At 47.9% G+C, this 15,451-nt stretch overlaps 1 protein-coding gene across 1 annotated transcript; it reads left to right on the top strand.

Moving 5' to 3' along the window:
* The first annotated feature begins 9,022 nt into the window (after positions 1 to 9,022).
* Positions 9,023 to 15,451, top strand: LOC120872065 (cationic amino acid transporter 3-like). The gene is made up of 11 exons (XM_040252216.1): positions 9,023 to 9,395; positions 10,866 to 11,024; positions 12,327 to 12,504; positions 12,709 to 12,821; positions 12,988 to 13,210; positions 13,378 to 13,517; positions 13,619 to 13,721; positions 13,911 to 14,107; positions 14,309 to 14,475; positions 14,745 to 14,853; positions 15,010 to 15,451. The coding sequence occupies exons 1-11, from the start codon at positions 9,023 to 9,025 to the stop codon at positions 15,129 to 15,131; spliced, it is 1,884 nt and encodes a 627-aa protein (XP_040108150.1). The 3' UTR covers positions 15,132 to 15,451.

Genomic DNA, 15,451 nt, shown 5'->3' with positions numbered 1-15,451 from the left:
GCACGTGCTGCGCGCTAAGTCGCCTCAGGCGTCCGACTCTTTGCGACCCCACGGACTGCAGCCCGCCAGGCTCCTCTGTCCGTGGGATTCTTCAGGCAGGAAAACTGAAGTGGGTTGCCACGCCCTCCCCCAGGGATCTTCCCAACCCAGAGATCCAACCTGTCTCTTACCTCCCCTGCGTGGGCAGGGGGTTCCTTACCACTAGCGCCACCTGTTTGCTCCGCGGGCACCCTCAGTGCCCCGAGTGGTGGACCCACCCCTCCCCCGCTCTCCGGGGGCTCCTTGTGGGGCCCTCCCCCTGCAGCGTCCAAAGGAATTCAATAGACGAGAAGCCGGCTCCGAAAACCGGCCCCCCCCCCCCGCTCTGGGCCAGGGCGCCCGCAGACTGGAGCCCTAGCGCCACCTTCTGGGAATCCAGGTTTCCAGGAGGCAGCCTGGTGAGTTGTCAGAGCGGTTGTCTGTTTTTCGAACTCGTGTTCAACCATTTGCAACCCCATGGACTGCAACCCGCCAGGCTTCCTTCTCCTTCACTATCACCCGGAGTTTGTTCAAATTCACATCCGTTGACTGAGTCAGTGATGCCATCCAGTCGTCTCATTCTCTGTCGTTCCCTTTCTTTTGTCCTCAGTCTTTCCAGTATCAGGATCTTTCCCGATGAACTGGCTCTTTGCATACAGTGGCCAAAGTGTAAGACCAGAGAAGAGAGAAAAGATGAAGAATTTTCCCACAAGAGGGAGTATGAAGAGTGGAGCAGGTGTACTTTCAGGAGAAGATTTTTCTGAGCCCCGATTCTTGCCTCCTCTCATACCTAGTAAAACACGGGCATCACTAATGGCAACATCTGCTGTGGCCATTAAGGAGAAAACTACAATTAAAAGTCAAAATGGAGCAGCTGTGGTTCAGATAATGTGATTTCAGGCAAGTCCTTGTGTTGCTGAAAATTTGAGTTTTCTGAGCTGGGTCAGACCTGAACAGTATCTGCTGGCAGCTGGCAACTGCAAACTTAGTTTTTAAAGGTCTCCTCTTGTCACTAGAACATTTTTAGACAATGAAATTGCTTTGGATCACGCATCAACAAAAAGAAGAGACATGTATGGTAACCAATAGCACCTGTTGTCTGTGTTGAAAGTGAAAGTGTTAGTCGCTCAGTCTTGTCTGACTCTTTGCAGCCCCATGGACTGTGGCCCACCAGTCTCCTCTGTCCATGGAGTTCTCCAGGCAAGAATACTGGAGTGGGTCACCATTCCCTTCTCCAGGGGATCCCTGACCCATCTTCTCAACCCAGGGATCGAACCTGGGTCCTCTGCATTGCAGGCAGATTTTTTTTTTTTTTAACCATCTGAGCCACCAGGGAATGTGGTACCTATGTGTTAATACCGCATTAAAAGTTAAAACGTACTTAGATAAAACTAGACAGTCAGCTGCCTGGCTACAAGTCTCTGCAAAGCACTAGGTCCAGACTGGGTTTCAGGCTGCTTCTCCTGAAAAGAAATGAGGTCTCCCTTGTCTATTATGAGGTTGTCACCCCTCCCACTCCTATCTGGGTCGTCACACCTACATTAACAGAAAATGATGCTGAAAGCTCAGCCTCTCTGAACACCAGTGTGGAGTCCACCTCAGAGGCAGAGTTTTGTGTGGAGGAGAAAAGAACAGCTTTATTGCTTTGCCAGTCCAGGAAGACAGAGCTTGTTTCTGCCATTGAAACTATGTTCCTACCTGGGTGAGTCTGGTGAGTTTTATGGCAAAGGTTCCAGGAAGGGGCTGCTGGCAAGATTAGGGTGTGTGCAGGGTCTCATGCTGTCGGCCCCTAATCTTATGGCTGTCTGGTCCCTTTAATCTTGCCTTAGATGGTTTCTCAGCTGCTCCTTCCATGATTCTTGTTATTCAGTCACTCAGTCACATTGGACGCTTTGCAACCCCATGGACTGTAGCATGCCAGGCTTCTCTGTCCTTCACCAACTCCCGGAGGTTGCTCAAACTTATGTCCATCGAGTTGGTGATATCATCCAACCATCTCATCCTCTGTTGACCCCTTCTCCTCTTGCCTTCAATCTTTCCCAGAATCAGGGTCTTTTCCAATGAATCAGTTCTTCACATCAGGTGGCCAGAGTATTGGAGCTTCAGCTTCAGCATCAGTCCTTCCAATGAATCTTCAGGACTGATGTCCTTTAGGATTGACTGGTTGGATCTCCTTGCAGTCCAAGGGACTCTCAAGAGTCTTCTCCAACGCCACTTTTCAAAGGCATCAATTCTTTGGCGCTCAGTCCTCTTTATGGTCCAACTTTCACATCCATACATGACTACTGGACAAACCATAACTTTGACTATATGGACCTTTGTTAAAGTAACGTCTCTGCTTTTTGATATGCTGTCTATGTTGGTCATAGCTTTTCTTCCAAGGAGCTTTTAATTTCATGGCTGAAGTCACTATCTGCAGGGATTTGGGGGCCCAAGAAAATAAATAAAGTCTATCACCGTTTCCATTGTTTCCCCCATCTATTTGCCACAAAGTGATGGGACTGAATATCATGATCTTCATTTTTTGAATGTTGAGTTTTAACCCAACTTTTTCACTCTCCTCTTTCACCTTCATCAAGAGGCTCTTTAGTTTTTCTCTGCTGCCATTAGAGTGGTGTCATCTGCAAATCTGAGATTATTGATATTTCTCCCAGCAATCTTGATTCTAGCTTGTGCTTCATCCACCCTGGCATTTCACGTGATGTAAGTTAAATAAGCAGGGTGACAATACACAGCCTTGATGTACTCCTTTCTCAATTTGGAACCAGTCCGTTGTTCCATGTCTGGTTCTAACGGTTGCTTCTTTACCTGCATACAGGTTTCTTAGGAGGCAAGGTGGTCTGGTATTCATTCCCATCCATGGAATGGGAACACTCATTCAAGCAGTTGCTAATGATTTCTTCCGTGATTAGCAACTGCTTGAAGCTGCACTTTGGAACTCAGGGAAGGTCATGGAGGCTGGAGTCATGCCTACAAGAAACACGGGGACAGAAATATGCCTCTGTGCCCAGGAGCCCCATGAGGTCCTGAGTTAGTATCTAGGTAATCTCTAGGCTGGACATTTAAAATTAGACTCCTGTTTACATTTCCTGAGGAAAGAGGCAGGTGGCTCTAAGCTAGATATTTACAGCCAGCCTCCTGTTAGCACTTCAAGAAGGAACTAACAGGAACAGAGTAAGTAGCTGGACTTTGTTCCTGTCCACACTTAAGATAACAATCACAGCAAGGCTAAACTCTATTTGATTAAAAGATCAAGAGGTCACATATTTCCCACCCTTAGGACTGGGGAGACGCTGCACATGCCCAGAAAGTCTCCTTGAAGGTCAAAAAGAAGGGGATGCCATCCCAAAATAGGTGATGCCAAGGACCCGCTCACAGGGCTCTGGACTAGAATCCATCTTGGAAAAAAGTTTCATATGTGTGTTGGTGAGTATCCTTAGAGCAGGGCAGGTGTGAAAAAGAAACCAGATAATTGGCCAAAGGTAAACAAGCCTGGAAGAACTGTCCTTATGATTGACTTTCCTGCCTCTTATGGGGCTCCTCCTCCTGGGAGGACGCCCACACTCTTTCTCTCCAGTGTGTGTCTCTGCCTCGCTTCTGTCTTAACTGAACAGTTTCTCTGTGTGCGCTCTCATTTGTTGTGCTGTGTCTCTAATAGTACACTTTGTACCTGTTTGTTTTGTTTACAATTTTTGCCTTCTTGAGAAATGCATTTTTCAGTCGGGGCAGGAGCCAGGAAAGCCTTGTCTCTAGTGTCTAGCCTCTGGTGGATGAGCAGCTAGACTCCGGGTTTTCATCCAGGCCACTTAGGGCCGATCCCTGGGTAGAAAACTAAGACCTCGCTTCAGGCCACCCCTCATGACCTTGTGTCTCCAAGAATGGGATTTCAAGGGCAACTGCAGGTCCATTTCCCGGGGCCGAGAACTAAGCCACCGCTCACGGCTGACTCTCTCCGAGATCACTGATGCTGAAACCCGGGATTTCAAGGTAAACTGCTGTTCTCCCTGAACTGCTGGCGGGAGACTTCTGACTTTTAGTCTCTCCCGTGAGAACTTGCTTGCTCTCATTCTCTGCCTTGTTCTCTTTCCTGGATCCACAGGGCTGATCTGGGTCCACTCAATGAAGGAGCCCTCACTATATCTTTCTCTCTCCTCTCTCCCTCTTTCTCCCTCCTCTCTCCCTCTTTTTTCCCTGAGCTACAACCCCCAGGAGGTCTTCCACTCAAGCAGTGCTTTCTCATTGACTTCGCAAGCAGCACGCTGGAAGCTGTAGCTCAGCACCTCCAACAACTCACTCCCTGCTACACCCACACTTTATCCCCCAGGCCCCACTGTCTTTTAATGTTTCTCTCCGAGTGCCCTGCTACCGCAAACACCACATTCCTCTTTTTTTTTTTCCCGTGGTTTTCTTTCCCGCATTACTCATGAAGTAGGATGGTTGGTCTGCTCCCCCCGCCCCCCACAAGCCTTATATCTCCTTCATGTTTATCTTAGATGCCAAACAAACAGGGCAATAGACCTAGGGTACTTCTGCTGTTTAAAGTCCCACCTTATTCCGTGTCCAGAAAACCCCTAGGGGAGTACTCCCACCTCCCAGCCTCAGGTCCTGACTCCCATGGCATTCTGCATCGCAGTCAACTCCAATGACTCCAGCAGTCCCCCTCTGCCCCGCCCCGCAAATGCCAGGCTCTGCCAGTCCACATGCTGCCGTAGACAGCCTACTGGGCTGGCTATTTTGAGCCATACCACAAAGCAGCAACAGATGTTACTCAAAGAGAGCCCTGGTGATGGACCAGTACGGGTTCAAATATCCACACGCCCCTGGACCCCTGGCACAAGGACGGGGTTGACCAGAGATGTCTGGTGGAGGATGCTCGAAATTCAGAGGACACTCTGGGTCTCCCTCAGGGGTCCCCGAGCAATGTTTCTGGGAGGCTGGGCTTCATTTCTAGGAGCACTGTTCTTGGTTGCAGGTTGCTCAGCATGTGAGGATCCTCTTTCTAAGCCAGATGGGCTGAGAAAGGGAAAACTTAGATTTTGCTGTAACATGACCTGAACTTTATTCAGGTTGGGGGATGGAAAGTGACCTAGAGATTGGGCTCTAGATTGTAATACTATCTTACAATTAGATCTTTATCACCACAGGATTGGAAAATAAGCTGAGATCAACTCTCCCGAACTTCTAAACAATCTTCATCAGCTTCTCCCAACTCTCAGGGTGGTGTAACAAGCTTCCCCAGCTCCTGCAATTTCCTCTACTTCTTCAGATTCTTCTGATCAAACTAAGATCCCACCTCTCCAGAGGGGCAATCCCTGCTGGGGCAACATTTTATCATCCATTTATCTGCTCCTATTATTAGGGCCAATTTGAGCGCTGGTCTAAATTTTAGCTACGGAACTATGAGTACAGAAAAGAAAGATGATATTTCATTATGACATGGTGTGGCCACAATATTCTCTGCACTTCAGAGAAAATTAAGATAAAAATCTGAAATTGAAAAAAAAAAAGCACCCTTTTTTTTGCACGTACAGTTAGAGAAAGCCAGCTTTTAAAACACTTTTTTCTTTCAGAATTCTGACCCCGAAAGAACAATTCCTACTAAGAGAATGTGGATTTCTCTCCCTGTACCTTGACACCAGGGCTCCCAGAAACACTTATAGCACTTAATAACCTCTAATTCCTGAGACTGGCAGAAAAAATGAGGACAAAGCCTTTTAAAATTTTACTCATCCCAACTGTTATTCATAAACCAGTGAGTTCTATATTGTAATGCCTGATTCATGACTAAGTATAGAAAATGAAATTATGAGATTGCTGTCTGGATATACATGTGTGTTTACACTCTGATCCCTTTGTAAAAGTGCTCCCTCTTCCAGATTTGTAGAGTGGACTTTCTAAGATTAAATTAAAATGAATTAGGTAAATACATTTTGTTAGTAACGGTGAGCCAGTGCCAGACAGAAGTCTGGTTTTCTCTCTCTGTGAAGAGAACACAGTTTTCTTGGAACACTGCCTTTGACAACACACCATGTGAACTCCCTTGCCTTTCAGTCATTTATATTCGCTTTGGAAATCTTCCTGTTACTTTGGTTGAGTGAATAAGTATTATTTCACGATGATCTCTGAAGATTACGGCACATGTAGACACAGTGCATTCTGCTTCTACAAAACTCAGCTCCCTATTGTCAGACTTTTGCCCATCCTGATGCCTTTGTACCATGGCAATGGTCTACTCTTAGGTTAGGGAAGTTAAAGTGGGTGAACAATAGCTGTCAACTAAAGTCACACTGATGGGAAATCCAAGATGACCATTTAGCTTTTCCCAGCTCCTTGGCAAACCTCATTGTTATTTCATTGGTTAAAGCCTTTCCTGACTACCTGGCTTTGTTGCCCTCATGATGGAAAGAAAATGGTTAAAACATGTGTTCCACGTGGGGTATACCTTCCACAGTCTCTAGTGATCAAAGTACCCCCTTCACTGTATAGATCATACAAACCTTCCCTTAAAACCTCTAAACTTCTTGAAACTATCGCTGTCACTAATCCTCAATCATTAGGCAAGATCAACAGAGCTAATGGAAAAAATTGGACTCAAAAAGAACAAACATTAATTACAGGAGATTAAATGAGTCACTAAAGACATGTGTGTGTGCATGCTAAGTCGCTTCAGTCCTGTCTGACTCCTTGCAACACTGTGGACTGCATGCAGCCCCCCAGGATCCTCTGTTCATGGGACTCTCCAGGCAAGAGTACTGGAGTGGGTTGCCATGCCCTCCTCCAGGGGATCTTCCTGACCCAGGGCTCAAACCTGTGTCTCTTATATCTACATAGATTCTTTACTACTAGCACCACTTGGGAAGCCCCCCAAAACTGCTAAGTATGATTATAATGTTTATGACTTTTTTTCTGACATATTATTGGCTTCTAATCTGGTTTTCAGGTATTAAAAAAGCTATCCTCAAGCTGCTGATGATTTGCAACAACTTGGTAACTGACATCCGCAGATAAAATTAAAACATTTTTCTTTTCTCTCTGCTTGGTCCCTCCAGAAAATGAGGATCTTTGGGCTCTGAACAGTCTCATTGGGTTAAAAAGACACATGCAGGAAACTCAAGTTTTTGGCAGACCTCTGTGAGACAGAAACCCACCTAGGCAAAATCTGATGATAGACCTTTGACATGGCTTTCTTGGCCTTTCTGAAATTTTAGTCAGAGATTGCTTCTGAAGGGTTACACCAGGGTCACTCATCCCTGGTGGCTCAGATGGTAGAGAATCCACCCACAATGCAGGAGACCTGGGTTTAATCCCTGGGTCAGGAGGATCCCATGGAAAAGGGAATGGCCACCCACTCCAGTCTTCTTGCCTGGAGAATCCCATGGACAGAGGAGCCTGGCAGGCCACAGTCCATGGGGTCACAGAATTGGACACGACTGAACGACTAACTCTTTCACTTTTACTATGGAGGAACCTATGTGGTCATAGGTCAGTGGACCTAAGATCAGCTAGATGTAGCGATTCAAATCTGGGTGGACTACATACTAACTTGTCTGACTTTGCAAGAGCTGCATACCACTGTCGGTCCTCCTTTCCTGAGTGATACAGAGGAAACAATTATGCCTGGGGCTTGCCTGGTGGCCCAGTGGTAAAGAAGCTGCCTGCCAGTTCAGGAGATGCACGTTCAATCCCTGCTTATGGAAGATCCCTCAAGGTAAACGGCAACCTGCTCCCGGATTCTTGCCTGGGAAGTCCCATGGACAGAGGAGCCTGGCAGGTTACAGTCCATGGGGTCGCAAAACAGTCGGTTACCACTTAGCAACTACACAACAATGACAAAACCTTGTCTGAGTAAAAGATCAAGAGGTCACATATTTCCCATCTTTAGGGCAAGGGAGATGCCCGGCATACACAGGAAGGCTTCTGCGGGCCCCAAAAGGAGGGAGTGCCATCCCATAATAGGGGATGCCAAAGGCCCCTCAGGCCACTGGGCTGGAATCCATCTTGGAAGAGAGCTGCCCATAGGTGTTGGGGAGGATTGTCGGGCAGGTCAGGTGTGAAAAAAGAAACCAGATAATTGGCCAAAGGTAAGCAAAGATGTGGAAGAACTGCCCAGTATGAAGGGTTTTCCTGCCTCTTTATGGGGCTCCTTCTCATGAGGGGAGATGCCCACACTCTCTCTCCAGGCATGTGACTCTGCCTCGCTTCTGTCTTAACTAAACAGGCTGCTCCTCTGTGTGCTCTCCCACTTGTGCTGTGTCTCTAATAATACACTTCGTACCTCTGTGTGTGTGTGTGTGTTTTTTAACAGTTTTTTCCTCCTGGAGAAATGCGGTTTTCAATGGGGACAAGAGCCAGGGGAACCTTGTCTCTAGCCTCTAGCCCCTGGTGGATGAGAGTCTGGGATTCCTGGTTTTCATCCAGGCTTCCCAGGTCCAATTCCTGAGCAGAGAACTAAGACCTCCTTTCAACCCACCGCTTGAGGCTGTCTCTCGCTCAGTCGCTCTGAGATCAACCCCACCCGGTTTCAGAAAATGGGAAGAGCAAATGATTGGTTAACAAACGTTTGCCCCTCTGCACAGACAAGTCTTTCAAAGCCCAAAAGCTCTCCCTGGTAATAGCGCTCTTCCTGGCATAGGCACTGTAATCTAAATTATTTTGAGCCATGAAACGAGAGGCAAAAGGCTTTCCTTCAGGCTGCAACGTCTCAGCTGCCTTCAGCTGAAAAGAGTCCACAAGCCAAAGTGGCACGTTTTAGAGTGATGCGTTCTCTTTCCCCTCACTTCTCTTCAGCCACCCTTCCAGTAACACTGAAGCGTATTCAAGGTTTCACGCCTCAGATACCAAATCTCAGAGCTGGAGAACTTGCCCAGTGCCTCCTTCCCCACCTGCTCCCATCACTCCGATGCTCTGGGGAACTGGACTCCCAGGACCCAGGCCAGGTGGACATTCTTGACGGCTTGCTGTGTTGTTTTCTCAGCAGATCTGAGCCTCTTCAACGGTGCCTAGGATGCTTCGTCAGTATGTTCGCCAACTTGGTCAGAAGCTGGTCCGCAGGCGGCGGCTGGGGCCCAGGGAGGCGTCTGACAGGTGCCCGGCTCGTCGTCTGAACACCCTCGACCTGATTGCCTTGGGTTTGGGCAGCACCCTAGGGAACGGCATGTACATCTTGGTTGGAGAAGTGTCTGTGTATGAGGCTGGACCAGCGATTGTCATCTGCTACCTGCTGGCCGGTCTGTCTACTCTTTTATCCGGGCTCTGCTATGCAGAGTTGGCAGCCCGGGTACCGTGCTCCGGTTCCGCGTATCTCTACAGCTACGTCACCATGGGCCAGCTGTGCGCCTTCATCACTGGCTGGAACCTCATCCTGTCCTATGTCATGGGTGAGACGATGGGGTGGGGGAAGGTGTGGGGCTTCAGATCAGAAACTCAGAGGAGGTACTGGAGTCTTATTAATTTGGGAAAACTTTGTGGTCAACATTGTGGGCTGAAGTGGGTTATTGTGGCAGGAAAACCCCACAAGTTCTTTCTACTTAGATCAACCCCGCTTCCTTTAAATGATGGACCAGGAACTGAAGGAAAGGGAACGGAGGGGCGGGGGTTAAGAAGGGGGCGTGGCCCACAGGCTCATCCCTTCACCTCTTTGAAGTCTCTGCTCAGCTGCTACCTTTGCGGGAGTTCTCTACCACCCATTTTTGTTTAATTTCTTTATTTATCGGGTTGCGCCGTCTTTGGTGCTGGGCACGGGCTGCTCTTCTAGGTCTGGTGTGAGGGCTGCTCATCACCACGGCTCATCTTGTTGTGGCACGTGGGCTTAGCTGCCCTGGGACATGCGGAATCTTTCTGGACCAGGGATCAAACCCTGAATGTTCCCTGCATTAGCAGGCAAATTCTTAACCACTGCACCACCAGAGAAATCCTGCAACTCAATTTAAAATTTTACCCTCAGGACTTCCCTGGTTGTCCAATGGCTAAGGCTCCGAGCTCACTAAGCAGGGGGCCCAGGTTCAATCCCTGGTCAGGGAACTATATCCCACATGCCACAGAGTTTGCATGCAGCAACTAAGACCTGGTACAGATAAATAAATAATTAAAAAAAAAAAACCAGAGGGACTTTCCTGGTGGTCCAGTGGTTAAGAATCTGCCTGCCAATGCAGGTGACACGGGTTCAGTCCCTGATGCAAGAAGATTCCACATGCCATGGGGTCACTAAGCTTGTGTGCCACAGCCAGTGAGCCCACATGGCCTAGAGCCCATGCTTCACAAGAAGAGAAGCCACAACAATGAGAAGCCCGTGCCCTGCAACTAGGGAGCAGCCCCCACTCCCTGCCTCTAGAGAAAAGCCCGCATGTGGCAGTGAAGACCCAGTGTGGCCAAGATTAAATGAATCGATAAACAAAATCTTTAAAAAATAAAGAAAAGGAAATAAACTTTCACCCTCATCTTCCAACCTTCATTTTTTAATTAATTAATTTTAATTGGAGGCTGATTACTTTACAATATTGTAGTGATTTTTGCCCTACATTCTTCCAACCTTCTTGATCCCACCTTCCAGTTATATATTTTCTGGCCTCACGTTAATCTCCTGCTAACATATTAAATGGACAGACGAGCCTGGCTGGCTACAGTCCAAGGGGTCGCAAAGAGTGGGACACGACTGAGTGACTAAACACAGCACACAGCAATATATTAAATAGTTGAGCTATTTTGTGAATCATCTGGGTCTACTCTCCTCAGTCTATACATAGAAACTTCTTGAGCTTAAGTGATTTGTTGGCTTCTTTCCCCCATGCTTCCCATGACATGGCAGGAGTTCAGTTCATGTCTGTTGATGAACGTTTCTTCCTCTGCAGGCACAGCCTGTGTGTCCAGGGCCTGGAGCGCCGCCTTTGACAGCCTGATTGGGAACCACATCTCTCAGGTGTTCCAGGGAACATTCTCTCTGAACGTGCCCTACTTCCTGGCCACATATGCAGACTTTTTTGCACTGGGCCTGGTGTTGCTTCTTACAGGTGAGACATGGTTCAGTGATGGAATGAGCAGAGTAGAGTATGGAAGAGGAGAGCTGGGGTGCAGAGGGCTAGGGGCTCCAGAATGGTGGACGGATTAAGCCTGGAATGAAGTGTCTGGGACAAGGGGGACAGGAAGGCAAGACAGACATAGACCATGGTTTTCCACCCTTGGCACTATTGACATTCTGCGTAAAATCATTCTTTGGTGTGTGTGGGGAGTACTGCCCTATTCACTGTAGGATTTATTTTCAATCTCTGTAAAATATTGAGTAGCACCCCTGGTTTTTCCAGGGGTAAAACAGTCAGTAGCTCAGTCAGTAAAGAATCTGCCTGTAGTGCAGGAGACCCAGGTTCGATCCATGGGTCAGGAAGATCCTCTGGAGAAGGAAATGGCAACCCCCTCCAGTATTGTCGCCTGGAGAATCCCATGGATAGAAGAGCCTGGCGGGCCACAGTCCATGGAGTCAAAAGAGTCAGACACGATTCGCGACTAAACCACCACCACCCTGGTTTGTACTCACTAGAAAATAGTGAAGCCCACCTCCTGAATTACAGCAATCAGAATGTCTCCAGACTTTACCAAGAGTCTCTTGAGAGATAAAAATCCCCCCCACCTGATAATCATTTACTTAGACTTAGAAGTTTCTTCCATGTACTGAGACTGAAGAGGTTTGAGAGGAAATTCACACGAAATTAACCTCTTTTTCTTTTTACTATATCACCCCAGATTTATTGGGATATAATTGAGATTGCAATATTATATAATTTTAAGATATGCAAAGTATGATTTGATCGATTGGTTTATTGTGAGATGGTTGCCACAGTAAGAAATTAACCATCTTCAAAGTGGACAGTTCAGTGGCACTGAGTACCTTCAAGACCCCAGTTCAATTCCTGGGTCAGGAAGATCCACTGGAGAAGGGATAGGCTACCCACTCCAGTATTCTTGGGCTTCCCTTGTGGCTCAGCTGGTAAAGAATCTACCTGCAATGTGGGAGACCTGGGTTGGGAAGATTCCCCTGGAGAAGGGAAAGGTTACCCACTCCAGTATTCTGTCCTGGAGAATTAATTCCATGGACTAAGTCCATGGGGTCGCAAAGACCTTCACATTGTTGTACGACCATTACCTGCTTCTAGTTCCAAATTTTTTCATTGCAAGAAAAGGGAAACCTGTACACACCGAGTGATCACTGTCTACCTTCCACTCACCCGCAAACACCAGCCTCTGACAACCACTCATCTGTTCTCTGTCTCTGTGGATTTAGTTATTTTGGATGTCTCTTATTCCATGTTCCTCCACAGGACTACTGTTTCTGGGAGCTCGTGAGTCGACCCTGGTTAACAAAGTGTTCACTGGCTTGAACCTTTTGGTTCTCAGCTTCACCATCCTCTCTGGCTTCATTAAGGGAGACCTGCACAACTGGAAGCTCACGGAAGAGGACTACAGATTAGCCACATCTGGATCCAGTGACACCTATAGGTTAGGCCGGTGCTCTTGGTCACAGTCATGCCTGTGTGTTTGATGCAGAGCTGGGAATAAGCTGAGGACTAATGACTTTGGGGCTGACAGATCTAGATGATACGAATCCTGGGGCCCAGGGCTTGTGAAGTTAACTGAGGAGCCCAGTGGGCTCCTGTGAACACACCTCACCCACGTTCTTTCTTGCTCCTTCTCTCAACACAGCTTGGGCCCTCTGGGTTCTGGAGGGTTTCTGCCTTTTGGCTTTGAAGGGATTCTCCAGGGAGCAGCAACGTGCATCTATGCCTTTGTTGGCTTTGATGTCATTGCTACTACAGGTAACACGGTCACTGGGTGTCTTATTGAGGGTCTGGGCAGATTGAGCTGCCCTTGGGCGCAGGGGCTGGGAAAAGGTTAGACTGTGTTTAGAGGTGCAAGGGGAAATTGTATTCTGCGCTTTCATTCCAGTGTGTTTACTGACCCTGTACTCCACTCATCTTGCAGGGAAAGAGGCCCAAGATCCTCGTCGCTCCATCCCCTTGGGCATTGTGATCACGATCTTTATCGGCTTTTTGGCATATTTTGGTGTCTCAGCGGCACTCACCCTCATGGTGCCCTACTACCAAATTCAACCCCAGAGCCCCTTGCTGCAGGCTTTCCTCCATGTCGGGTGGAACCCTGCCCGATATGTCGTGGCTGTTGGCACCCTCTGTGCTCTTACATCCAGGTCAGTGTCACGGGTTTTTAATCCACCCACTATGGGATTATCAGGGATCGTAGTCTTTGGATTGAGAGACAACAGGAAAAGACATCTGACCCCAGGAAGACAGAGAACAGAAGCCCTGGCCTCTCCTGCTTCATCACATCCTGACACGTTTCCATTTCCTGTCCCAGCCTCCTGGGTACCATGTTCACCATGCCTCGGTTGATCTACGTAATGGCAGAGGATGGGCTCCTTTTCCGGGGACTTGCCCGACTCCGTGGCCGCAGAGGAACCCCCATCTGGGCCATCTTGGTTTCTGGAATGCTTGCAGGTGTATAAACAAAATCCACTCCTTCTTTGATCAATTTTCTTGACTTGTATGTATCCACAGTCTCACTCTCCTCTTCTACCTTGTTTGTGCCCTGATTTTAGCGGTCCTGGCTCTACTCTTGGAGCTGATCGATCTTGTATACCTTGTGTCAATTGGGACCCTGCTTGCTTACTCCCTGGTGGCCTTTTCAGTCCTTGTCCTCAGGTAAGACTTCTCTACACCTTGGCTGGGGGTCTTTGACTCACGGGGATTGATGCAGAGATTATGCTCTTCTTCCTTCCTGCTATCTTCTAAATGTCCTGCTATCATTAAGTTGGGAAATGACGGATTAGTCTGGGTAATGTTGGATGAGTAGGGGCTACCATTAATACTGCCTCGATATCTCTAATTCAGGTATCAGCCAGAACAGAATCTCAGCAAGAATGAGAAAATAGATGATGAAATTGATATTTCACAATGGGAAGCAAGTCCTTGGGAACCTGCATCAGAAGCAGGAACGTCAAGGACTCTAAAGACTCTGTGGTTCCCTACCAGCACCACCCCCACTCTGAAATCTGGCCACATTGTCTATGGATGTGCCTCCCTGCTTGGTGAGCAGTGGGACTTCTCTTTGGCTTTATTCTGCAATTGACAGCATGGAGAAGGCAGTGTGTTTTGAGCAATTGAGGAAGAGTCTTGGAGATACAGTGGCCCTTCCTGATGTGGGCAGTGTCGGGGGGGAGGCTGTGACCCGAGGTCCTGGCGTCTTTGGCTTCTGGAGTCCAGCCTGTTCTCCACCTTGACCCTTGCAGGTCTTCTGCTGATAATCCTGAGCCTGGTCCTGGCCCAGTGGCCCAGCCAGGTGTTCTCTGGAGACCCCGTGCTCACAACAGTGGCTGTGCTGCTGCTGCTGCTCATCACTGGTGTCACAGTCATCATCTGGAGGCAGCCCCAGGACCCCACTGCTCTTCACTTCAAGGTAGGTGACCTCATGTTCCCACAGTGTCCACCTTGAGTGAAGGAGGTCTGCATGCTTTGAGGTCTAAGCGTCCTTCACTGGACCAGGAATGACAGGGGTTGCTAAAACCACTGGACCCTTCCCTGATCCACACTCAGTGCTTTATGTAGACAATGTCAGTAGGCACTGAACACACAGCCTGAGTAGAATGGGAGTCTTCTGACACATGGGTAGGGTCTGCCTCTCAGACGTCTGGGCTGTGCTCAGGGATGACCTGACTCTGCCCACAGGCCCCTGCTCTGCCTGTCCTCCCGCTGGTGAGCATCTTCGTGAACATCTACTTGTTGACGCAGATGAACACTGGGACCTGGGTCCTGTTTGGCGTCTGGATGGCGATTGGTAAGTGCCTTCCTTGGAAAATGAGTGACTGAACCCAAGTGTCTTCCTACTACCTCTCCCAGACACTGTGTCAGACAGCATAATAGGAGGGCTAATGGGATTTTTAAGTGAGGAGAGCACCTACTTTTCTTTCTCATCATCTCATTTCCCTACTAGGATTTGCCATATACTTTGGATATGGGATCCGACACAGCTTGGAGGAGAACAATGATCAACAGTTACCAGCCTCCACCTCCCAAATGCTGGACCAAAACATGCCCAATGATGAATCAGGTTAACCATAAGAAACTGATACTGTGTGGAATCCTTTCACACACTGGAGGTATCTTCCCATTCAAGGGTGACTTTGACCCTCTATGGAGTCTGAAGTTGAAATGCAGTGACAGCCGTGTACTTATTGCCACCAGATAGAATGACTTTACTGTTGAATAATTTTTAAGTAAACTTTCAAAACATAATATGTATACAGAAAACCACATGATTCATAAGTGGGCAGCAAGATCAATTTTCACAAAGAAAGTATAACTATTAACTATTAACTAAAAGTGAAAGTGACGCTTAAAAGACGCTTACTCCTTGGGAGAAAAGTTATGAGCAA

This window comes from Oryx dammah, unplaced genomic scaffold (genome assembly GCF_014754425.2).
Source record: "Oryx dammah isolate SB20612 unplaced genomic scaffold, SCBI_Odam_1.1 HiC_scaffold_13, whole genome shotgun sequence".
Classification (NCBI taxonomy): domain Eukaryota; kingdom Metazoa; phylum Chordata; class Mammalia; order Artiodactyla; family Bovidae; genus Oryx; species Oryx dammah.
The sequence above is the reverse complement of the archived record's forward strand: the minus strand, read 5'-3'. Positions and strand labels throughout refer to the sequence as shown.